At 38.2% G+C, this 21,783-nt stretch overlaps 1 protein-coding gene across 1 annotated transcript; it reads left to right on the top strand.

Moving 5' to 3' along the window:
• Positions 1-17,098: 17,098 nt before the first annotated feature.
• On the top strand, positions 17,099-19,226 carry LOC108469072 (probable glycosyltransferase At3g42180). The gene is made up of 4 exons (XM_017769966.2): positions 17,099-17,519; positions 17,603-17,754; positions 17,855-18,218; positions 18,373-19,226. Exons 1-4 carry the CDS (start codon positions 17,286-17,288, stop codon positions 19,024-19,026), a joined length of 1,404 nt encoding a protein of 467 aa, XP_017625455.1. The 5' UTR covers positions 17,099-17,285; the 3' UTR covers positions 19,027-19,226.
• Positions 19,227-21,783: the final 2,557 nt, after the last annotated feature.

The following is a 21,783-nucleotide window of genomic DNA, read 5'->3' as shown; positions in this document are numbered from 1 at the left end:
TTAAATAATAAATCATCCAAAAACATGCTAAGCATGGGATTAAAATGTGTTACTTTTATGGTTTAGCACCGACATTATTATTCTAAGTGGTTCACGGGTATGTTAAGGATGAGAATAAGTGTGAATTTGTTATGAGATGGTACAGGTATGTACTTGAAGCTTATGATTATTGTGACAGCCCAAAATTGACCCTAGTCGGAAGGTGGTCTCGGGACCACAAAACCGAGGCATAAAAATAATTAAAAATCTATTTTGATGCCTATAATATGTGTGTGCTCATGTATGACATTTTATGATGATTGATTTAGTGTTATAAGGGTGAATTCCACAAGAAAGGACTTAGTAATGAACTTTGAAAGTATGATAGGAAATGTGTGATGACTAATTAAAGCATGCATGCAAAATAATGGACTTGCATGTCAAATTCCCCCTTTATAGGTGGTGGCCGGCCATGACAAGGAGGATGGGCTAAACATGTCATGAAACATGTTTTGTTGGTGCATTAGGGTGAAATAATAAACAAAGGTGTATGGGTGATAAAAAATGAAAAAAAATGTGTGTGAGTGTGGTAATCCCCCATTGCCGTGAGTTGTAGAGAAGGAAAGAAAAAAATTTGTTCATCCTTTCTTTGAGCCAAAACTAAGGAAGAAGGAGGATTTTTGCTTCATGCTTGGTTTGGAAGAGATCTAGAAGGAGATTTGGCCAAGTTTGCATCAAGATTAAGGTATGTATGAGGTTGTGTTAGGAGTTTCATGCATGTTTTGGTTGCTAACTTGATGTGCATGTTAGCCATGGCTCAAATCTTTGTTAAGCCATGGAAATGGTATTTGGCCAAAGTTGTTATGGTGATAAAGCCATTGCATGCTAAGTGTGAAGCTTGATGATGATGCATGCAATGATGGATTTTCTACTCATGAGTAAGATTTTGAGTTTTCTCTTGTTTTATCATGATTAAAGTTGAAAAGGAGCATGATTGTCATACTTGGCCATGATGCATTCTTGAGCATGATTCATGCTTCTTGCATGTTGGTTAAAAGTTTGTGTTTTGGATGGCTATGGACACCTTGAAAATTCGCCATGCTCATATATGCATATATATGATTGCACATTATGTTTGGTTATGAACTAAGTGATGAATATATTGATTTAAAGAAGAAAATGTGGAAGAATGCTTGTGAAATTGCAAGCACAATTCGGCCTAGCACACATATAAGTGCTTGATGCTATATTATAAGTTTTGGGCCACAATGTGCAAAGCATAAATTAGTAGATTGCATGCTGTTTTTGTGAGGTATTAAGTGCAAAATTGACCTCAACATGTACATGAATATTCGGCCTTGGGTAGCCTATTGAAGGCCTTAGCATTTCCTTGATGCTCAAATAAATTGTATTGAATTGCTTGATGTAGTATAAAATGTGCATGACCATTGTGTATTCAAGCTAAAGAGTGGCCATATGACCATTTAAAATCCTTGTCATATTCGCCATAAGCAAGCACAATGAGGTTTTAATAAATTGAATTTGTTTGAATTAGCTCAAGAGCTAAGAGGGCCACAATTGGACAAGGGAAGGAAAAGGTGATCGAATAGCCGAAAAAGCCGTTCGACAACATCCGAGGTAAGTCCTCAAGAAGTGACCTTACTTGAATTATGTGAGATGAAATATGGATGTGTATGATTATTGATTATGTGTGTATGAGTATTTGAATTCCACCCGGGCTAAGTCCCGAAGGCGAATATGCTAATGATTATAATTGTGTTTGAGCCTTAGTAAGGAAAATGAAATATGTATGTCCAATGATTATTGATGTATGTGTGCATGAGAAATTGAATGATATCCGGGCTAAGCCGAAGACAATTATGCTGAAATTTATATCCGGTTAAGACCAAGGCAATTGTGCTAGTAGCTATATCCGGCTAAGACCGAAGGCATTCGTGCAAGTTGTTAAATCGGGCTAAGACCAAGGCATTTGTGCAAATCGTGATATCCGGGTAAAGTCCGTTGGCCTTGGTGCGGGTTACCATAACGGGCTATGTCCCGAAGGCGATTGAACGAGTACCGACATCCGGATAAACTCCGAAGGTATGTGATTTGAAAATTATGAGCTTGCTGGAAAATTTCAGCTAATGCACTTGTGAAATTTCCCAATGATAAGGTAAGTGCGGTGTGTGCTTTGCGCGCTAGGAGTAAGAGCGTATGAATATCCGCTCCTATGATGGAGCGAGTTATCGGCCTTAATGAAGCCGCTATTTGTGTATGAACATAAGAGTTGGGATGGTAAAGTAAGTATGATTATGTGAATGCGCATTAATGAAATGATGCATTTAACTATGTGAATGTATTGCTGTAATTAGAGTTGATTATATTCCTTGAGACTTACTAAGCATAAAAATGCTTACTCACCGCTTTGGCTCTTAGTTTTCTAGATTTCGCCGAGGCAATCGGATTTGGGATCGTTGAAGTCGAAGTCATCCACACTATCAAGCCTCCATTTTGGTATAAATTTTGGTTGAACTTGAGATGGCATGTATAGGACTACCCTTGTTTGTTAAATATGTGGTGATGTAAGTATGTACGGCCATGCGAAAATGGCTCGAAAAGGAACATGAACTTAGAATAATTGTGGTTTGTATGTATATATTTGGTGTCATGATGTGGCTATGGCTTGGAAATGGGATTGTTGGTCATATGATCAGCCATTGGCATGGTTAAAATGATCATATATGAACCTATGTATGGCAAAGACTAGTTGGTTCATGGAGACTACCAAATAGGTAAGACCTACCTTAAAAACAGATGCTGCCAGCTGCAGTGACGTGAATGTGAAAAATCACCATAATTCATAGGAATGGAATCAAACAGTGAATAAGCTATGTAAATGAACCTTGATGAGTCTATTTTCATATGGAAGAAACGAAACGGTCATAGGAGTTACAGGTTAAGAGATATTAAAGCTATTGTGAGACAGGGCCAGAATGGTTTCTGGGTTCCCTGTCGCAACTTTAAAAATTCACTATAAATTATCCAAAAGAATTAGGAGATATACCTTATATGTAAAGATTCCATTTTGAGTCTAGTTTCATTAGAAACAAACGACACCAGCATTAAAGCCCTGTGCAGAGAGATATTCAAGTTATACCGCGCGAAGGTCAGAGCAGTCGATCCCTGTAACTTGGGTAACTTTAACTAATAAACTGTACCAATTGGCCCGACCAAAATCCTAGAAATAAATCCATGGATGTATATATGAGTCTAAATTCAGGAAAATTTACGAAACCAGTTTCCGAGTTTTGAAACTCGAGATATGATTTTAAGGCGACAGTGACGCAGTTTTCCAGCCTGACTGGAAATGTCAAATTGGTGGGCAAAAACATGTGAACTTGGTTTGTTAACCCTCGGGTCCGACACCGGCGATGGTCTCGGGTTTGGGGTGTTACAATTTTATTGGTATCAGAGCCACGGTTTAGTCGATTCTAGGACTACCGTGAGGTGTTTGGGGTCTAGCTATACATGCCATTAAATGATGAATCGATAGTGTGGTGAATTCTGACAATTTGACTTCATGTTTGTTTATAGCAATGGATCCGATCCCAACCGAAAGCGATAGCTGATGATGTGGAGAGTGTGGCGCTTGCTCGCGCAAGGGACAGCGCGGCGGACTCTCAACCTATGGCCAGCAATCCTAATGACGAGGCTAAGTAAGCCTTGTATAGTGTGATGAACGAATGGTTTAATCAATACATTCGAACTAACACGGCTGTCCCCGACCTCCATTCCCGACGAATGCAACCCAGACCTACAATACCTCCGGTGGATCGACCCAATAAGGTCGTAAGCCCCGATCGATAGGATTGAAAACATGGGGCCACTGAATTTAAAGCTACGGATGATGGTGATGCCGAACAGCTGAATTTCGGTTGGACAACACTATCCGGTGCTCGATGAGCTATCTTGTACACCGATGAATGCTTAAAGTGTACCATCTCCTTGCTACGTGATTCCACCTACTATTGGTGGAGTACTCGACTTCGTGGTACCTAGAGAGCAAGTGACTTGGGAATTTCTTGATCTTAAGCAAGGTTCTATGTCGGTTACCGACTATGAGCGAAAATTTGTGAGGCTTAGCCGATACAGCGAGAATGCATTTCGTCCAAGCTATTATGTGTAAATGCTTCGAGGATGGGCTGAATGATGATATAAGGATGTTCGTTGGCATTCTCGAAATACGAGATCGTAGTACTTGTTGAGCAAGCTTGTAAAGTCGAAGAGCTTAGAAAGGAGAAACAAAAAGCGATGTGGGAACCGGAGAATTCGAAGAGGTCCTCGGAAAGTCTCTTCAACAGCAATCAAGAGATTTGAGATGATGTGAACCGGTCTAGAGGCGCTTTGGGCTTTTTAGACGAGGACGCGATCGACCCCTGTGACCACACGAGTCACTTGATCGCCATGGTGGAAATGATCGCCGAGAGAGGCGAGTGTCAACATTGTGGCAAATGGCATTCGGGAGCTGTTGGTTTCGTGATCACTCCCGCTATAAGTGTGGATCGGCCGACCACTTTAGGAAGGATTGCCCGAGGAAGCTTGAGCAGAATGTGAGTCGAGTGGAAACTCGGGTGCTACCTTTGCTCGAGGTAGGCCACCTAGAAATATGGGCAATGTCGTTGGCGGTCGAGAGGATCTAGAGATGCTACCATCGATCTCGAGGCTCGTGCTCTGTGAGGACTTATGCCATACGCGACGCGAGGATCTTGCCTCTCCGGATGTCATTACGGTGCTTTCACCCTTTTCAATACTAAAGTGATTGCGTTGATTGACCTGGTTCTACTCAATCTTATATATGTGAAACCTTAGCATCCATAAGACTTTGCCTATTGAGTCTCATCGAGTTTGTAATTCGGTGTCAAACCCTTGGGTCATTACGTGCTTGTCAACAAAGTGTGCAAGAAAAGTCTCCTAGTGTTCCGAGGTTCTTGTTTCCGGCGGACTTGATGCTTTTGCCGTTCGATGAATTGACGTTATTCTTGGTTTGGATGGGTTGACCATGCACGATGCGGTCGTAAATTGCAAAAGCAAGACTATCGATTTGAGGTGCGCGAATAACGAGATAATTCGGGTTAAGTCTACGGACTTAAAGGGGTTGCCACCGTAATATCGCAATGTTGGCCCGAAAATATGTAAGAAAAGAGTGCGAAGCGTACACAGCGTCGTGCTCGATGACAAGGAATCGAAAAGAAACCCGAATCTGTGCCGTGGTTTGTGAATACCGGATGTTTTCCTGAAGAATTGCGGGTTTACCACTGTTCGGAAATAGAATTTGGCATCGAATTGGTACTGGTACCACTCAATTTCGATAGCTCGTATCGTATGGCACCAACGGAATTAAAGGAGTTGGAAGCTCGATTGCAAGAATTGGTGGATAGAGGTTTTGCTCGCCCGAGTTTTTCGCCTTTAGGTGCGCCGGTGTTGTTCGTGAAAAGAAGGATGGAACCATGCGGTTGTGCATCGACTATCGTCGACAATAAAGCGACGATAAAGAACAAATATCCGTTGCCACGTATTGACGACTTGTTCGATCAAGCGAAGGAGCCTCGGTGTTCTCGAAAATAGATTTGAGATCGGGCTACTATCAATTGCGAATCCGAGATTCGGACGTGCCCAAGACCGCCTTGAGCGAGATATGGTCACTATGAGTTCCTAGTGATGCCGTTTGGGCTCACTAATGCCCTGCGGTATTTATGGATTTAATGAATCGGATCTTTAGACCATATTTGGATCGATTAGTAGTCGTGTTCATTGATGACATCTTGGTCTATTCAAGAAATGAGACCGAACATCTTGAACACTGCGGTTAGTCTTTGCAAATTTTACGGGACAAGCAATTATATGCTAAGTTCAGCAAGTGTGAGTTCGGTTAGAGAGGTTAGCTTCTTGGGTCATGTGGTATCTGCATCGGGTATTCGAGTCGACCGAATAAAATTTCAGCCATACTTAATTGGAAGCCTCAGAAATATTCTCGAGGTTCGAGCTTTTTGGGGCTTGCTTAGGTTATTACCGACGATTTGTAAAGGCTTCTCAACGATAGCCACGCCGATGACGGCTACTCCAAAAGGACGTTAAGTTGAATGGACGGAGAAATGCCAAAAAGTTTCGATCAACTGAAAACTTATTTGGTGAAGCCCCAATTCTAGTGCAACCCGAGTCCGCAAGGAGTTTGTCATCTATAGCGACGCCTCTCTACTTGGGTTAGGTTGCGTATTAATGCAAGAAGGTCGAGTTGTGGCCTATCGTCGAGGCAATTAAAGCCACATGAGAAAAATTATCCGACTCATGATCTCGAGTGGCCGCCATCGTATTCGCCTTAAAGATTTGGCGACATTACTTATTTGGTGAAAGGTGCCATGTATACTCGGATCACAAAAGTCTCAAATATTTGATGACCCAAAGAGACTTAAATCTGCGACAAAGACGTTGGCTCGAGCTGTTAAAGGATTATGAGTGATCATTGACTATCACCGGGAAAGGCGAATATGGTTGCGGATGCCTTGAGTCATAAATCGTTATTCACTTTCTGACGATGAATGTACACTTGTCCGTCCGATCCGACGGTGTGTTAGTGGCTGAATTGAAAGCCAAACCATTATTGACACACCAAATTCGAGAAGCTCGAGAAAGTCGACGACGAGTTGGTTGCAAAAGCGGCTGCGTGTGTTAGAACAAGGACTCGGAGTTTCAAATCGACGATGACGATTGTTTGAGGTTCAAAAGTCGTCGGTGTGTCCCAAAGAATTGAACTCATTTCGATAATTCGAATGAAGCCCATTGTAGCGAATGGCAATCCACCCGGGAGTACGAAGATGTACAATGATTTGAAACGTCGGTTTTGGTGGCATGGTATGAAGCGAGACATCTCCGACTTTGTTTCAAGATGTTTAATATGTCAACAAGTGAAAGCGGAACATCGGTGCCTTGAGATTACTTGACCAATCACAATACCCGAGTGGAAATGGGATCGAGTCACAATGGACTTTGTATCCGGACCGCCATTGTCGACAAGTAAGAAGGATGCGGTTTGGGTCGTGGTAGATCGATTGACTAAGTCGGCCCACTTTGTCCCCGTGACGTCACGGATTTTTCAATGGACAAATTAGCGGAATTGTACGTTTCTCAGTTGTGAAATTACACGGGTGCCTATTTCTATCGTGTCGGATAGAGATCCGAGATTTACCTCGCGGTTTTGGAAAAAGTTGCAAGAAGCTTTGGGTACCAAGTTGCATTTCAAGACCGCCTTTCACCCCCAAACCGATGGTCAATCCGGCGGGTAATTCAGATACTTGAGGATATGTTAAGATGTTGCGTCCTCGAGTTTAGTGGTTCATGGGAGCGGTATTTGCCGTTGATTGAATTCGCTTACAACAACGACTTTCAATCGAGTATTAAGATGGCACCTACGAGGCTTTGTGCAGGCGTAAATGCCGTACACCATTGTTTTGGACCGAGCTTGGTGAAAGCAAGATTTTCGGTGGATTTGATTAGGGATGCCGAACAGAAAGTGAAAGTAATCCGTGAAAGTTTGAAGATAGCCTTCGATCGTCAGAAGTCGTACGCGGATATGAAGCGTAAGGATATCGAGTATCAGGTGGGTGATAAAGTGTTCCTCAAGGTATCGCCTTGGAAAAAAATACTCAGGTTCGGCCGTAAGGGCAAGTTGAGCCCGAGGTTCGTTGGGCCATATGAGATATCCGAGCGAGTCGATCCAGTGGCATATCGTTTGACTTTGCCCCCTGAACTCGAAAAGGTTCACGATGTCTTTCACGTTTCGATGCTTCGACGCTATAGATCCGATCCATCGCACGTGATTAGTCCATCAGAAATTGAAATTCAAGCTAATATGAGTTATGAGGAAGAACCGATTCGTATCCTATCACGAGAAGTGAAAGAGTTGTGAAACAAGCGGGTTCCGCTAGTAAAAGTGTTATGGCTCAAGCACGGGATAGAAGAAGCTACTTGGGAGACCGAGAACTCTATGAAAGAGCGATATCCAAACCTATTTACGGTAAGATTTTCGGGACGAAAATTTCTTAAGTGGGGAGAGTTGTGACAGCCCAAAATTGACCCTAGTCGGAAGGTGGTCTCGGGACCACAAAACCGAGGCATAAAAATAATTAAAATCTATTTTGATGCCTATAATATGTGTGTGCTCATGTATGACATTTTATGATGATTGATTTAGTGTTATAAGGGTGAATTCCACAAGAAAGGACTTAGTAATGAACTTTGAAAGTATGATAGGAAATGTGTGATGACTAATTAAAGCATGCATGCAAAATAATGGACTTGCATGTCAAATTCCCCCTTTTATAGGTGGTGGCCGGCCATGACAAGGGAGGATGGGCTAAACATGTCATGAAACATGTTTTGTTGGTGCATTAGGGTGAAATAATAAACAAAGGTGTATGGGTGATAAAAAAATGAAAAAAAAATGTGTGTGAGTGTGGTAATCCCCCCCCATTGCCGTGAGTTGTAGAGAAGGAAAGAAAAAAAATTTGTTCATCCTTTCTTTGAGCCAAAACTAAGGAAGAAGGAGGATTTTTGCTTCATGCTTGGTTTGGAAGAGATCTAGAAGGAGATTTGGCCAAGTTTGCATCAAGATTAAGGTATGTATGAGGTTGTGTTAGGAGTTTCATGCATGTTTTGGTTGCTAACTTGATGTGCATGTTAGCCATGGCTCAAATCTTTGTTAAGCCATGGAAATGGTATTTGGCCAAAGTTGTTATGGTGATAAAGCCATTGCATGCTAAGTGTGAAGCTTGATGATGATGCATGCAATGATGGATTTTCTACTCATGAGTAAGATTTTGAGTTTTCTCTTGTTTTATCATGATTAAAGTTGAAAAGGAGCATGATTGTCATACTTGGCCATGATGCATTCTTGAGCATGATTCATGCTTCTTGCATGTTGGTTAAAAGTTTGTGTTTTGGATGGCTATGGACACCTTGAAAATTCGCCATGCTCATATATGCATATATATGATTGCACATTATGTTTGGTTATGAACTAAGTGATGAATATATTGATTTAAAGAAGAAAATGTGGAAGAATGCTTGTGAAATTGCAAGCACAATTCGGCCTAGCACACATATAAGTGCTTGATGCTATATTATAAGTTTTGGGCCACAATGTGCAAAGCATAAATTAGTAGATTGCATGCTGTTTTTGTGAGGTATTAAGTGCAAAATTGACCTCAACATGTACATGAATATTCGGCCTTGGGTAGCCTATTGAAGGCCTTAGCATTTCCTTGATGCTCAAATAAATTGTATTGAATTGCTTGATGTAGTATAAAATGTGCATGACCATTGTGTATTCAAGCTAAAGAGTGGCCATATGACCATTTAAAATCCTTGTCATATTCGGCCATAAGCAAGCACAATGAGGTTTTAATAAATTGAATTTGTTTGAATTAGCTCAAGAGCTAAGAGGGCCACAATTGGACAAGGGAAGGAAAAGGTGATCGAATAGCCGAAAAAGCCGTTCGACAACATCCGAGGTAAGTCCTCAAGAAGTGACCTTACTTGAATTATGTGAGATGAAATATGGATGTGTATGATTATTGATTATGTGTGTATGAGTATTTGAATTCCACCGGGCTAAGTCCCAAGGCGAATATGCTAATGATTATAATTGTGTTTGAGCCTTAGTAAGGAAAATGAAATATGTATGTCCAATGATTATTGATGTATGTGTGCATGAGAAATTGAATGATATCCGGGCTAAGCCTCAAGACAATTATGCTGAAATTTATATCCGGGTTAAGACCCAAGGCAATTGTGCTAGTAGCTATATCCGGGCTAAGACCGAAGGCATTCGTGCAAGTTGTTAAATCCGGGCTAAGACCGAAGGCATTTGTGCAAATCGTGATATCCGGGTAAAGTCCGTTGGCCTTGGTGCGGGTTACCATAACCGGGCTATGTCCCGGCGATTGAATGAGTACCGACATCCGGATAAACTCGAAGGTATGTGATTTGAAAATTATGAGCTTGCTGGAAAATTTCAGCTAATGCACTTGTGAAATTTCCCAATGATAAGGTAAGTGCGGTGTGTGTGCTTATGCGCTAGGAGTAAGAGCGTATGAATATCCGCTCCTATGATGGAGCGAGTTATCGGCCTTAATGAAGCCGCTATTTGTGTATGAACATAAGAGTTGGGATGGTAAAGTAAGTATGATTATGTGAATGCGCATTAATGAAATGATGCATTTAACTATGTGAATGTATTGCTGTAATTAGAGTTGATTATATTCCTTGAGACTTACTAAGCATAAAATGCTTACTCATTGCTTTGGCTCTTAGTTTTCTAGATTTCGCTCGAGGCAATCGGATTTGGGATCGTTGAAGTGAAGTCATCCACACTATCAAGCCTCCATTTTGGTATAAATTTTGGTTGAACTTGAGATGGCATGTATAGGACTACCCCTTGTTTGTTAAATATGTGGTGATGTAAGTATGTACGGCCATGCGAAAATGGCTCAAAAGGAACATGAACTTAGAATAATTGTGGTTTGTATGTATATATTTGGTGTCATGATGTGGCTATGGCTTGGAAATGGGATTGTTGGTCATATGATCAGCCATTGGCATGGTTAAAATGATCATATATGAACCTATGTATGGCAAAGACTAGTTGGTTCATGGAGACTACCAAATAGGTAAGACCTACCTTAAAACAGATGCTGCCAGCTGCAGTGACGTGAATGTGAAAAATCACCATAATTCATAGGAATGGAATCAAACAGTGAATAAGCTATGTAAATGAACCTTGATGAGTCTATTTTCATATGGAAGAAACGAAACGGTCATAGGAGTTACAGGTTAAGAGATATTAAAGCTATTGTGAGACAGGGCCAGAATGGTTTCTGGGTTCCCTGTCGCAACTTTAAAATTCACTATAAATTATCCAAAAGAATTAGGAGATATACCTTATATGTAAAGATTCCATTTTGAGTCTAGTTTCATTAGAAACAAACGACACCAGCATTAAAGCCCTGTGCAGAGAGATATTCAAGTTATACCGCGCGAAGGTCAGAGCAGTCGATCCCTGTAACTTGGGTAACTTTAACTAATAAACTGTACCAATTGGCCCGACCAAAAATCCTAGAAATAAATCCATGGATGTATATATGAGTCTAAATTCAGGAAAATTTACGAAACCAGTTTCGAGTTTTGAAACTCGAGATATGATTTTAAGGCGACAGTGACGCAGTTTTCCAGCCTGACTGGAAATGTCAAATTGGTGGGCAAAAACATGTGAACTTGGTTTGTTAACCCTCGGGTCCGACACCGGCGATGGTCTCGGGTTTGGGGTGTTACAATTATTAATTCGTGAAATGACGATTTCAAGGTAAGATGTGATAGAAGTGAATTATGATCATGAGATTATGGTAAATTACGTTATTTTATGTTATATTACTTTCATGATTAATTTATGGTAAGGTTGCTTATTACTTCATACGAGCTTAATAAGTTATATAGCTTACTCCGTTTTATTTTCAATGTTTTATAGTGTCACCAAGCTAGCTTGGGATTGGAGATCATCGAAAGTCGCATCACACTATCAAACTGTCTTTGGAGTACTGATGATTTAAAAATATTTTAAAAGTATGGCATGTATAGGGACTTGGTCATTTTGTTATAGTGTCATTTGATTTGGCCAAATGTATTGGCTTATATTTGTTTAAGGTGATTTAGGCATTTAGCCATGTAATTGGCTTATTTTGGCTAAAATGATTGTAAGCCCATTTATATAAGTATATGTGTTAAATGCCTTCTTCTTCTTTTTATGTGTTTTGCGATGGTTGCTATGTGCTTATTATGGTTAAATGACTTGTTGTGAAATGGATGAGACGGGCCCTTGGGTGTGCTAGGAAATCTAAGTAGAATTTTGCATGATGAAAGTATTCATGTTGATACTTGTGAATGTGAGTTTGGTATGAATTGATTTGGTAAATTATGCTATAATAAATATGTTAAGTGTTGGTAATGAATGATAAGATTTAGCCTTGATTATGGATGGTTTGGTTGCTTAAACATGCCATGGATTATGCCTTTGAAATTGTATGTGTGTAGATGTAAATGAGGGTGACAAATGGCTTGGTAGATAGCCTTTATTTTGTCCACACAGGTAGACACAAGGGCATGTGTCTAGGCCGTGTGTGACACACGGTCTGCCTCATGAGCATGTGTTCTGGCCATGTGTCCCCTGCACCTTAATTTTGAGAAACAGAATGCTCAGAATTGAGCACACGGGTAGAGACACGGGTGTGTGTCTCAGCCGTGTGAGGGACACGGCCTCAAGCACGGGCGTGTGTCCTGACCGTATGAAGTCTACACCTATTTTATGAAAGCTAAATTAACCACACGGCCTAGCACACGAGCATGTGACTTACCTGTGTGACCTCAATTTATTGATACTTTGCAAAATAGAAAGTTACACAGGTTAGGGACACAACCGTGTGTGACCATACGGCCTACCCACACGGCGTGTCCCAAACCACACGGGCATGTGACCCCAGTTCGTAGCAAAAATTTTCTAAGTTTTGTAAAAATTTCCTAAGTACTCGGTTTAGTCTCGAACCACTTCCAAAGCATGTTTTGGGCCTCATAGGCTCGTATTAGGGACGTTATGATTGAATACAAATGGTTTTAATCTGGATGCAAAATTTATGACTCGGTTTGTATGTTTAGTTATGATAAGAGCCCGGTAATGCCTCAAGCCCTGCTCCGCCGTTGAATACGAGTAAGGGGTGTTACACAGTAGTGGTAGATTCACTGATCTCTATAGGAGTATCAGTAAAATAAAGCCTACAGGAATTTTTTCACCCTTCCACAAATTCCTCCCAAGCAGCTCTAGAAAGGAAGCGAATATCAAAGTCCAACTGAGCACCCATGAATTGAATGAGAGCATCGAAATTCACCTTTCGTGCATCGAAGGGACGACAAACTACTTAGGCATGCAGCAAAAATTTGACTTCAAATCTGGTAAGTAATCTTGAAAGCTTTGCATTGTATCAGCCTTATATTTTTCCAAGGCTTCTTTATGGCTCTTCTCTAGATTATTCGTAGCAAATTTATGCTATTTATCCTTGGCTTTCATGGTTGCCTCTAAAATAGTCTTCTCAGCTCGCACACCCTTAATCTTTCCATGCAATTTTTCAATATCTTTTTCAAAGAGAGTGAGACGATCTTGTAACCTATTATTTTGATCCACTAATTTTCTGTTTTCTTCATCCAATTGCTTGTTTAGTTTGCAAGCCCTTTCCAGGTGCCCATGGTGGATTGATAAGCATTCTCAGATCCCATCCTCCTTACCTCATCTTTATCAATACCCTCAACGAGCCCCACACTAACCATAATAGCTTTAGTCAAGTTCACCTAAAGAGATAGTATTAATTCCTTCAAGGATGGTTTCTTCATGCAGCTAGATGATGCAAAAGGACAGACATGCTCTTTTGCTTTTTGAGGCATAGAATCTTTCAACTTTCTACTTACCTTAGTAGGGCAATAAGGAAATTTTTGCACACCCAAGTGCTCGCGCCATGAAAATAATGTTTGTGTCTCACCACCAGTAAACATGAACTTCATTGAACCTTCAGGAGGGCCATGTTGCACAATCACACCAAAAATGTCCTCAGTTAGTAGTCTTGGTGGAGGTGGAGACCCAGGAGGAGAAGGAATCATAAGAGGAATTATAATAGTGGCCACCACATCACCAGCTGTTGCAGCACTATCCTTTCCTTTCTTTTGGCAAAGTTCCCTTATAGGGTTACCCTTATCTTTGTTGCTTAGTACAATATTGGCAGCTCCAACAGTAGTCTTATGTTTCTTTTAACTACTTGCACTTCCTTCCCTAGCAAAAGCACCGGAGGGACCTCCTCGCACATTTTGCATAAAAGATCGAACGCCCATGTATTCGTCGATCTCCCTAGATAAACTTGTTAATTCCTTTGAGCTCTCTTCAACAACACGAGTTGTACTTGCATCACCAAAAAATATATTATTAACACCAACAATAATCATAAAGGGATTCGCACCACTTTCTTGATCCCCTGCAGGTTTAGAGGACCACGGACGAGGCTTTAATTTACAAAAGGTATAAAAATAATTTTTAGGCTCTTCCTTCTTCCCTAAGAGAAGAAGCTGTTTGGGTAACATTGTCACGGTGTCTGCACCATTGTTGTCATCAATTGGCCGTCATCCATTAGGGCTCAAATCAACAAGACAGTGGTGAAACATATTCTTAACAATTAACACCTCTTCCAGATTCAGTATGCGACCTCGACGAAGCCAATAAAATTAAGCCCACCCCACTTCTAATATAATTTCTTGTTTTTGCAGGCATACATTCTTACTTGGTATCAATCACTCAGTTGGAAAATCAAAACCAATTCCAAACTTATACTTTAATCATATGTATTTACAGCGATTCAGTCGAAGGTTTGGAGACCAGTTGAAAACAATTGATTCCATTCCCTCACGAGGAGTAAAGTAAAATAGGCCCGCAGAACCTCCTCGATTACATGCTTTGAGTTGGCATAAATTCTGGAGAACAAAAATCAGCGGTGCCTCCTCTCATCGACCACGTTCGATGAAATAAGCCAATACAACCCACCATGAAAAACTAGATAGCTGTGCCGGAGTTATCCTATATTCATCCAGAAGATGGAAAAAGAAAGGGTGGAGTGGAAGATGAAAACCCACTTCTAACACGTGTAAAGGAACCAGAAAGCTTTCCATCAGTGGTGTCACTTAATCGACTCAACCCTTCAACAATTGAGAAGTCATAGACAAAGTTGGGTATTTGAATTCCCCGAGCGGCCAATTGACGACTCATTTCTTCGTGTTTGGTGGTGCATGCATATGATTTTGTCTCCATGAGAGCGTTCACTTCACAACGTTGTGAAGGCTCGCTCCCTGAACTACCACGGTTACCTTGAACACTATGACCACCTCCTCTCGACCTAATCATCGTGCCCAACTAAACCCAGAATAATTACAATGACAATTTGAAAATTTTAGGAAATTTACCATTAAATCACAATTATCTTTCTCAACAGCAGCTTCTTCTCAAAAATTTCAAATCTAAACGGTTTGATATTTATGGTTAAGGTAACCTCCCTTTTAAAAGAATTTTACACTTTGATGATTCGTGTATCCGAGAATGAAGGAACAATTAGCTGTATATAGTTGTACCTCTCTTCAACACGTGGTTTAGTGTATATGATAATCTAAAGCGAAAAGCACATGTGATAAGTTTCTTTCTCAAAAATCTCTCACCTCGCGAAGCCAAGTTCTTAGAAGAGTCACTTTATAACTCTTCTTTGAACTAGGTGGGGACAAATTGTTATGGTGCTCGCCATTATCAACTAGTTACCCGGTTACCCAATTGGGTCCCGATCCGTAGCATGCATGGTTCGCATCTTGGGTTCACACGTGCGGTGTTCGCATCCTTTCATGAGTTCGTACGATGTGGGTTCGCACGCCATGCAGGCGAACTCACACATAGGAAACATGTGTTAATCCTAAAAAAGAGTACGTGTTGACATGCATGAGAACCTACCTACAACGTCACATCCAGAAACAGAAACAGTGATTATTTATAAAGAATTTAACCTTTTGAGGAAACTCACACAAAAATACTAACAAACCAATATTTTTTCTACATAAAAAAATTTGTATACAATTAACAGATTTTGAAGCCTTGCCAGTCATCCAATAATTTCAGTTGACAAAAAGGACAAATTTTCAAATGAAACCCAATGAAACAAAGTCAGATCTGAAGCACATGCAACATAAAATGAAAGCCTTCAACGAATATATTAACTTTCCTAAATATATTTTTTAAGAGTTTCCAAGAAAAAGGGTCAACTAAAATGGAGGAAAATTTATGGAAATTTGAGAAATTGGAAAAAGAAATATAAAAAACGGATCGAGCAAAATATAAAATCGTAAGTGAAGGGTCGATGCAATGAAAATTCTTTATGATTTTGTTCAGCATAAACCAAGATGGACCAAATTTATAATTAAGATAAAGGTTTTAAATTTTGATTTATAATGGAGATGAATTTGAGAATTAAATTGGTATAATTTGTAAATATAAAAGGTAAAATTTATTAAATTATTTAAAATTAAATTTAAATTAATAAAATGTAAATATTAAGAATTAAATATGTTATTATACCAATTTAAAAGGAAGTGCCATGTGACTAGTTTTTATATCTTATTAATTTGTATACTAGATTTTATGCTCCCATAGTTAAATAATTAATTAATGATCATAGATTTTATATAAAAGTGATGTAAATTGAAGCTTATTAGAGTGCATGAAGTCTAACGTAGAGCCAAGACAGGTGTGAGATTGATTTTCCACCCTGGAATTAAAGCTTATTAAATTGCATTAATTTCTGAAAACGATTGCAAGATCTATAAGCTAAATGGTTGGACTTTTTCTCTCTGTGCCTTCGTTTTCACTTAAAGGGCGCACAAGGCTCTAAAAAGTGTAACTCGCAATTCGCATTTAATTCCTGTGGTTTAAATTATTTTATATTTATTTAACAAAATAGTTTATTTAATATAAATGTTGATGTAGTTTATTATATTTGTTGTGACATGTTATTTTGTATAAACTATACTATTTTAAATTTATCGAACAAATTGATTGTACTAACTATTTTGGTTAAAAGGTAAAGGTGACATATATATCTAGTATCTCCATAAGAAAATTTATGTTAGTGTGATGAGTTAAAAGGGATGTTTTAAAAAAATTTACATTAATATTTAATAATTTGATTTAATTGATGCATTTATAATAGTAGAAGAACAAATTATTTTAAATTAAAATATAGAGTAAATCATAAATTTAAACAAAATAAAGAGAATTTTGATCATTATTTTCATTTTATTTTCTTCTCCTATGGAATCCAACATTGTGAAATGTAGTAGAAATGTAGTCTGCTGAAATTGATGTATTGGAGTGATATGAACATGGACACCGTCTTAGCCAGCCACGTATTAAATTTAGAGCTCAGACAATTCCCCAGGATCTTAAGTTTCGCCATCAAAATAGGTGACCCTTCAAACGTGGGGGAACAAGGTAGTTTGAACACTACACAGACATCGGTCTGCAAAAGCAACTTCAACAGAACTACTTATATTTAACACCCTCTATTGATTATCATTTTGCTATTACCAATATAATATAGCAAACTGAAAATTTTGAGAGAAAGTGAGCCATGGTGGGAACCTCAAGCTTCCATTTTTTTCCAGTTTTTTTACTTCTTCTTCTGCTGCTGCTTCTTTCTTTCTCTCACTTTAACAACAACCAATTCACCCAAGTTTTCACTTCTCTCTCCCCTTTTCGTCTAGAAGAGACCAATCACACAACCACGACACCCCATGTTTCCTTGGACGGGATTTTATCCACTTCCATGTATAAAAGCACTAAATACAAGGCTGCAACTATCAAAGTGAGCATTCTTATAATAATATATATCTGGTTTTGAATTGTCTGATCTGTAAATGATGATCAAGTCTTTTTGTGTATTGGCAGAAGAAGAGCAACCCCGAGAGGATTGAACAAGATTTGGCTAAAGCACGAGCTGCCATTCTCAAGGCATTTCAACAGCAAAATTTTACATTAGAGAAACAAGATACTTTTGTTCCAAGAGGATCTATTTACAGAAATGCATATGCATTTTACCAGTTAAGTACTAAATCAGACACAGCTATATATCTCATTCCAGAGGATTGGTACTAAAAATTTGGGATCAATTAACGTTTTCCATGTTATTGCACTTGGCAGAAGCCATGCAGAGATGGTGAAAAGGTTGAAGGTGTGGACATACAGGGAAGGTGACCCACCTTTAGTCCACAATGGGCCATTGAACAATATATATGCGATAGAAGGGCAGTTCATGGATGAAATGGAGAGCAAGAAAAACCCATTCACGGCTCGCCATCCTGACCAAGCTCATATATTTTTCTTGCCCTTGAGTGTGACGGGAGTGGTTCACTATGTTTACAAGCCTATAACCACCGTTAGAGACTATTCTCGTGATCGATTGCAAAGATTAGTGACGGATTATATCAATACTGTGGCTGCTAAATATCCTTACTGGAACAGAAGCCGCGGTGCTGATCATTTTATGGTTTCATGTCACGACTGGGTACTGTGTTCCTTTGTTTTCTCAGTTTCTGAATGTCGCTTCTTGAGACACACTTCGGAATTGTGTTTCGGGTCCGACAAGTCGGGTTGTGAGACTGTATGTTTGTTCATATCCAAAAATTTTCACCTGGGATTTCCTGTGTTGGATATTGCAGGCACCGGAAGTTTCACACGCAAATCCTCAACTGTTCAAGCACTTCATCAGAGTCCTCTGCAATGCCAACACTTCGGAGGGATTCAGGCCTAAAATAGACGTCTCATTGCCTGAAATTTACCTACCCTTTGGAAAACTCGGTCCACCGGATCTGAGCCGGGGTCCAAACAACCGACCCGTATTGGCATTCTTTGCTGGTTCACCCCATGGCTACATAAGGAAAATCTTACTGGAGTATTGGAAAGATAAAGACAGTGAAGTCCAAGTCCATGCTCAGCTTCCCAAGGATGTGAATTACACCAAAATGATGGGGCAAAGCAAGTTTTGCTTGTGCCCAAGTGGGTTCGAAGTGGCTAGCCCAAGGGAGGTGGAAGCCATTTATGCAGGGTGCGTCCCGGTCATAATCTCGGACAATTATACGTTACCTTTTAGTGATGTCCTGAATTGGAGCCAATTCTCGGTTCAAGTTCCAGTGGGGAAAATACCTGAAATAAAGACCATTTTGCAAGGGATACCAGATAGCAAGTACTTGAAGATGCATAAGAGGGTGAAGAGAGTGCGACGGCATTTCGAGTTGAACCGGCCGGCAAAGCCCTTCGATGTAATTCACATGGTGCTTCATTCAGTGTGGTTAAGGAGGCTCAACTTCAGGTAGTCACCTTGATTTCTAACATGGGGAAGCCTTGCCTTGTGAAGGACTTGTTTTTGATTCAGTGCTTGTTTTCATTCGTTATGTTTTATGTATAGTTATGGACCAAATTTGGGATCACCAAAGCGAAGAAACAAAATGTACTATAAGAACAATCTTTCATCACAAAATATAAATTACTATAAGAGCAATCTTTCATCACAAAATATAAATTACTACATAATTTCACTTTTACATTTTTAATTATATTTTATATACATAATGCATATTGCAATATACATACACTCTTCTTTTAACTTCTCAATATATATCTAATAAATATATTTCGAAACACTCAAACGATAATTAAATTATTTATATTATTAATTGAGTTGATGTATAAATACATCATTACTTCGTCTTCCTCAAGATAAGAGGTTGGCTAACAATAATTAGTCTCATTTCGTTAAAAAAAAATTGGTTTGATAAAAATATTAATTAGTCTACATGTCACCTCACACCCTGCAACTTGTTTCAAGATTTCAATAAAATTTACCTAAGAACAAACATCATATCAGATAGTTCTAGAATTAATTTCGTATAGTGAGTTTAATTATGCCTACACGTCTGATTGCTTACTATGGAATTCTTCATGACCTTAAACCCTCAACCTTAAGATCATCACATATGAAGCCTCTCATCATTATTAAGAATACTATTCTAATAGAAGAAAATTTATTTTATCGTGACGGTTTTGAAAAAGTGTTTTTAAGACAAATAAGTGTTTTTAAGAAAAAAAATAATAAGTATTTTCAACAATATTTTTATTGTTATATAACTATCAAGCGAATATATTTTTAAAAAATTAAAAGTTCACTTAAAAGAATTTAATAGAAGAATTTTAACGGTAGTAATAATTGCACCTGAATTTTAAATTAAAATGTAGATAACTATATTCCTAAAAATAAAAGTAGGGAGGCTAAATTCCAATTGTATAAAGTATATAGGGATTTATAGCATACTTTAACTTTTAAATTTTTATATACTTTATAATTTGATACTAATAAATAATCAACCCAATGTAAAGCTTTAGTTGGAAACCATACTATTTTTTACGGACAATGGCAAGATTTATCCCTGTTCTTTAACAAAATTGTCAAATATGGTACTTGCACTTTTAATTTGTTCATATTGGTATTTGTATTTTTTTTCGTCTGTCATCGTTGTACTCCAATCTAACAGTTTTAGTTTCAAACATAAAATGACATATGGCATGTGAGCCACAGAGAAAAAGCAAAACATCCAAAACTTTAGGGACTTGCTAAAATTTACCCTTTTCATTTTGAAAGTCAAAAACATTAAAAGAGCTAATTTAGATATATATGTTAAAAAAATTGAGAAAGTGTGTTGTTTTCTTGAAAATTTAATGATTTACGTTGTTTTTAGAGAGAAAAAAGAAAATGTGTCCTACAAAGCGCGTTTGAATTGATATGCCAAAGAAAGCACACTCTGTGGGACGCGTTTTCTTCCCTCTCCTAAAAATGCGTCATATGTGGCGCATTTTGTAACACCCCGAAAGTTGCTACAGTAAGAAAATGATATATTATCTTTGATACAGTAAAATAAGAAAATAAAGTGAAAAAAAAAGGGGGAAAGTTTGAGTTATGTCAATAAAATCTGTTGAGGAAGTATATTATGATGTATTAATTCAAGAAAAGACTAAATCACAAATGTGAGAAAATTTTTGTAACCCAAGAGTAAATACTCAAAATTAAAGGGTTAAAGTGTAAATATAAAAAAGTTGAAGGACCAATAGTGCAAATATTTTGAGGGTGGAAGGATCTAGAAACTAAGGAAAGTGGATGAATTAGGACCAAATTGAATAAGTGGAAAAAGTTAGATTCAAGGGAATAGAAGTTGGAGGAGAGAGAAAGTCAAATTAAAGTTTGGTTTCTAGAGAATAAGGTTGGATGTTAAGGTTTTATGTTCTTTTTAAGTTTAGTAGTGATAGAAAAGCATAAAAATTGTGTTAAAATAAAGATTTCTCATGAGGAAATATTGTGTTTTTGACATGCTGATGAAGAAAGAAGTTGAGTAAGTGAATCAAGTGGTAGGAGAAGAGAAAAACAAGAGATTTTGATAGAAAAGAGGTAAGTACCCATGAACTTCCTTGTTATTTAAGGATTAAAATGTGATCTTAGTAAAATAAGTGGTAATTAAGTAAAAAAATAAAAAATAGTGTAAAATAATTTATTATGTGAAGTAGAAATTTATAATAAAAGTATAATAGTTGGGTTATGTGCTAGCAAAAATATACAAATAAATAAGTGAAATTATGGGAAAATGTGAAATTGTATGGAAATAAGGACTAAATTGAAAGACTTGAGATATACTTAGAAATTTGATGTGGAAAATGAGATAGTGGAATTAATTATGTAAATTAAGTGAGATGTCAAAGATAAATTGTGTAATAATGAATAGAGAACTTTTATGAAAAAACAGTGATTAAATTGGAAAGTTATAAAAGTTTACAAGGAAATATTGATAATAAAGCACATAGTGAAAAATAAAAGAATATATGAATTTTGTAATCCAAACTACAATTATTTCCTAAGTTGTGGAAATTAAAGGTTAAATCGTAAATTTAAGAAAATTTATATTAAAAATAGAAAAGTGAAGTGCATAACACTCGAGAATGAGAAAAATTGATGTTGTAGTGAATTTTGGAATATTAATAAGTATTGAATTATGTTATATGTGTTATTAAAAGTAAAATATATTGCT

Source organism: Gossypium arboreum, chromosome 8 (genome assembly GCF_025698485.1).
Source record: "Gossypium arboreum isolate Shixiya-1 chromosome 8, ASM2569848v2, whole genome shotgun sequence".
In the NCBI taxonomy this organism is placed as follows: Eukaryota; Viridiplantae; Streptophyta; class Magnoliopsida; order Malvales; family Malvaceae; genus Gossypium; species Gossypium arboreum.
This window is presented reverse-complemented; position numbering and strand designations above follow the sequence as displayed.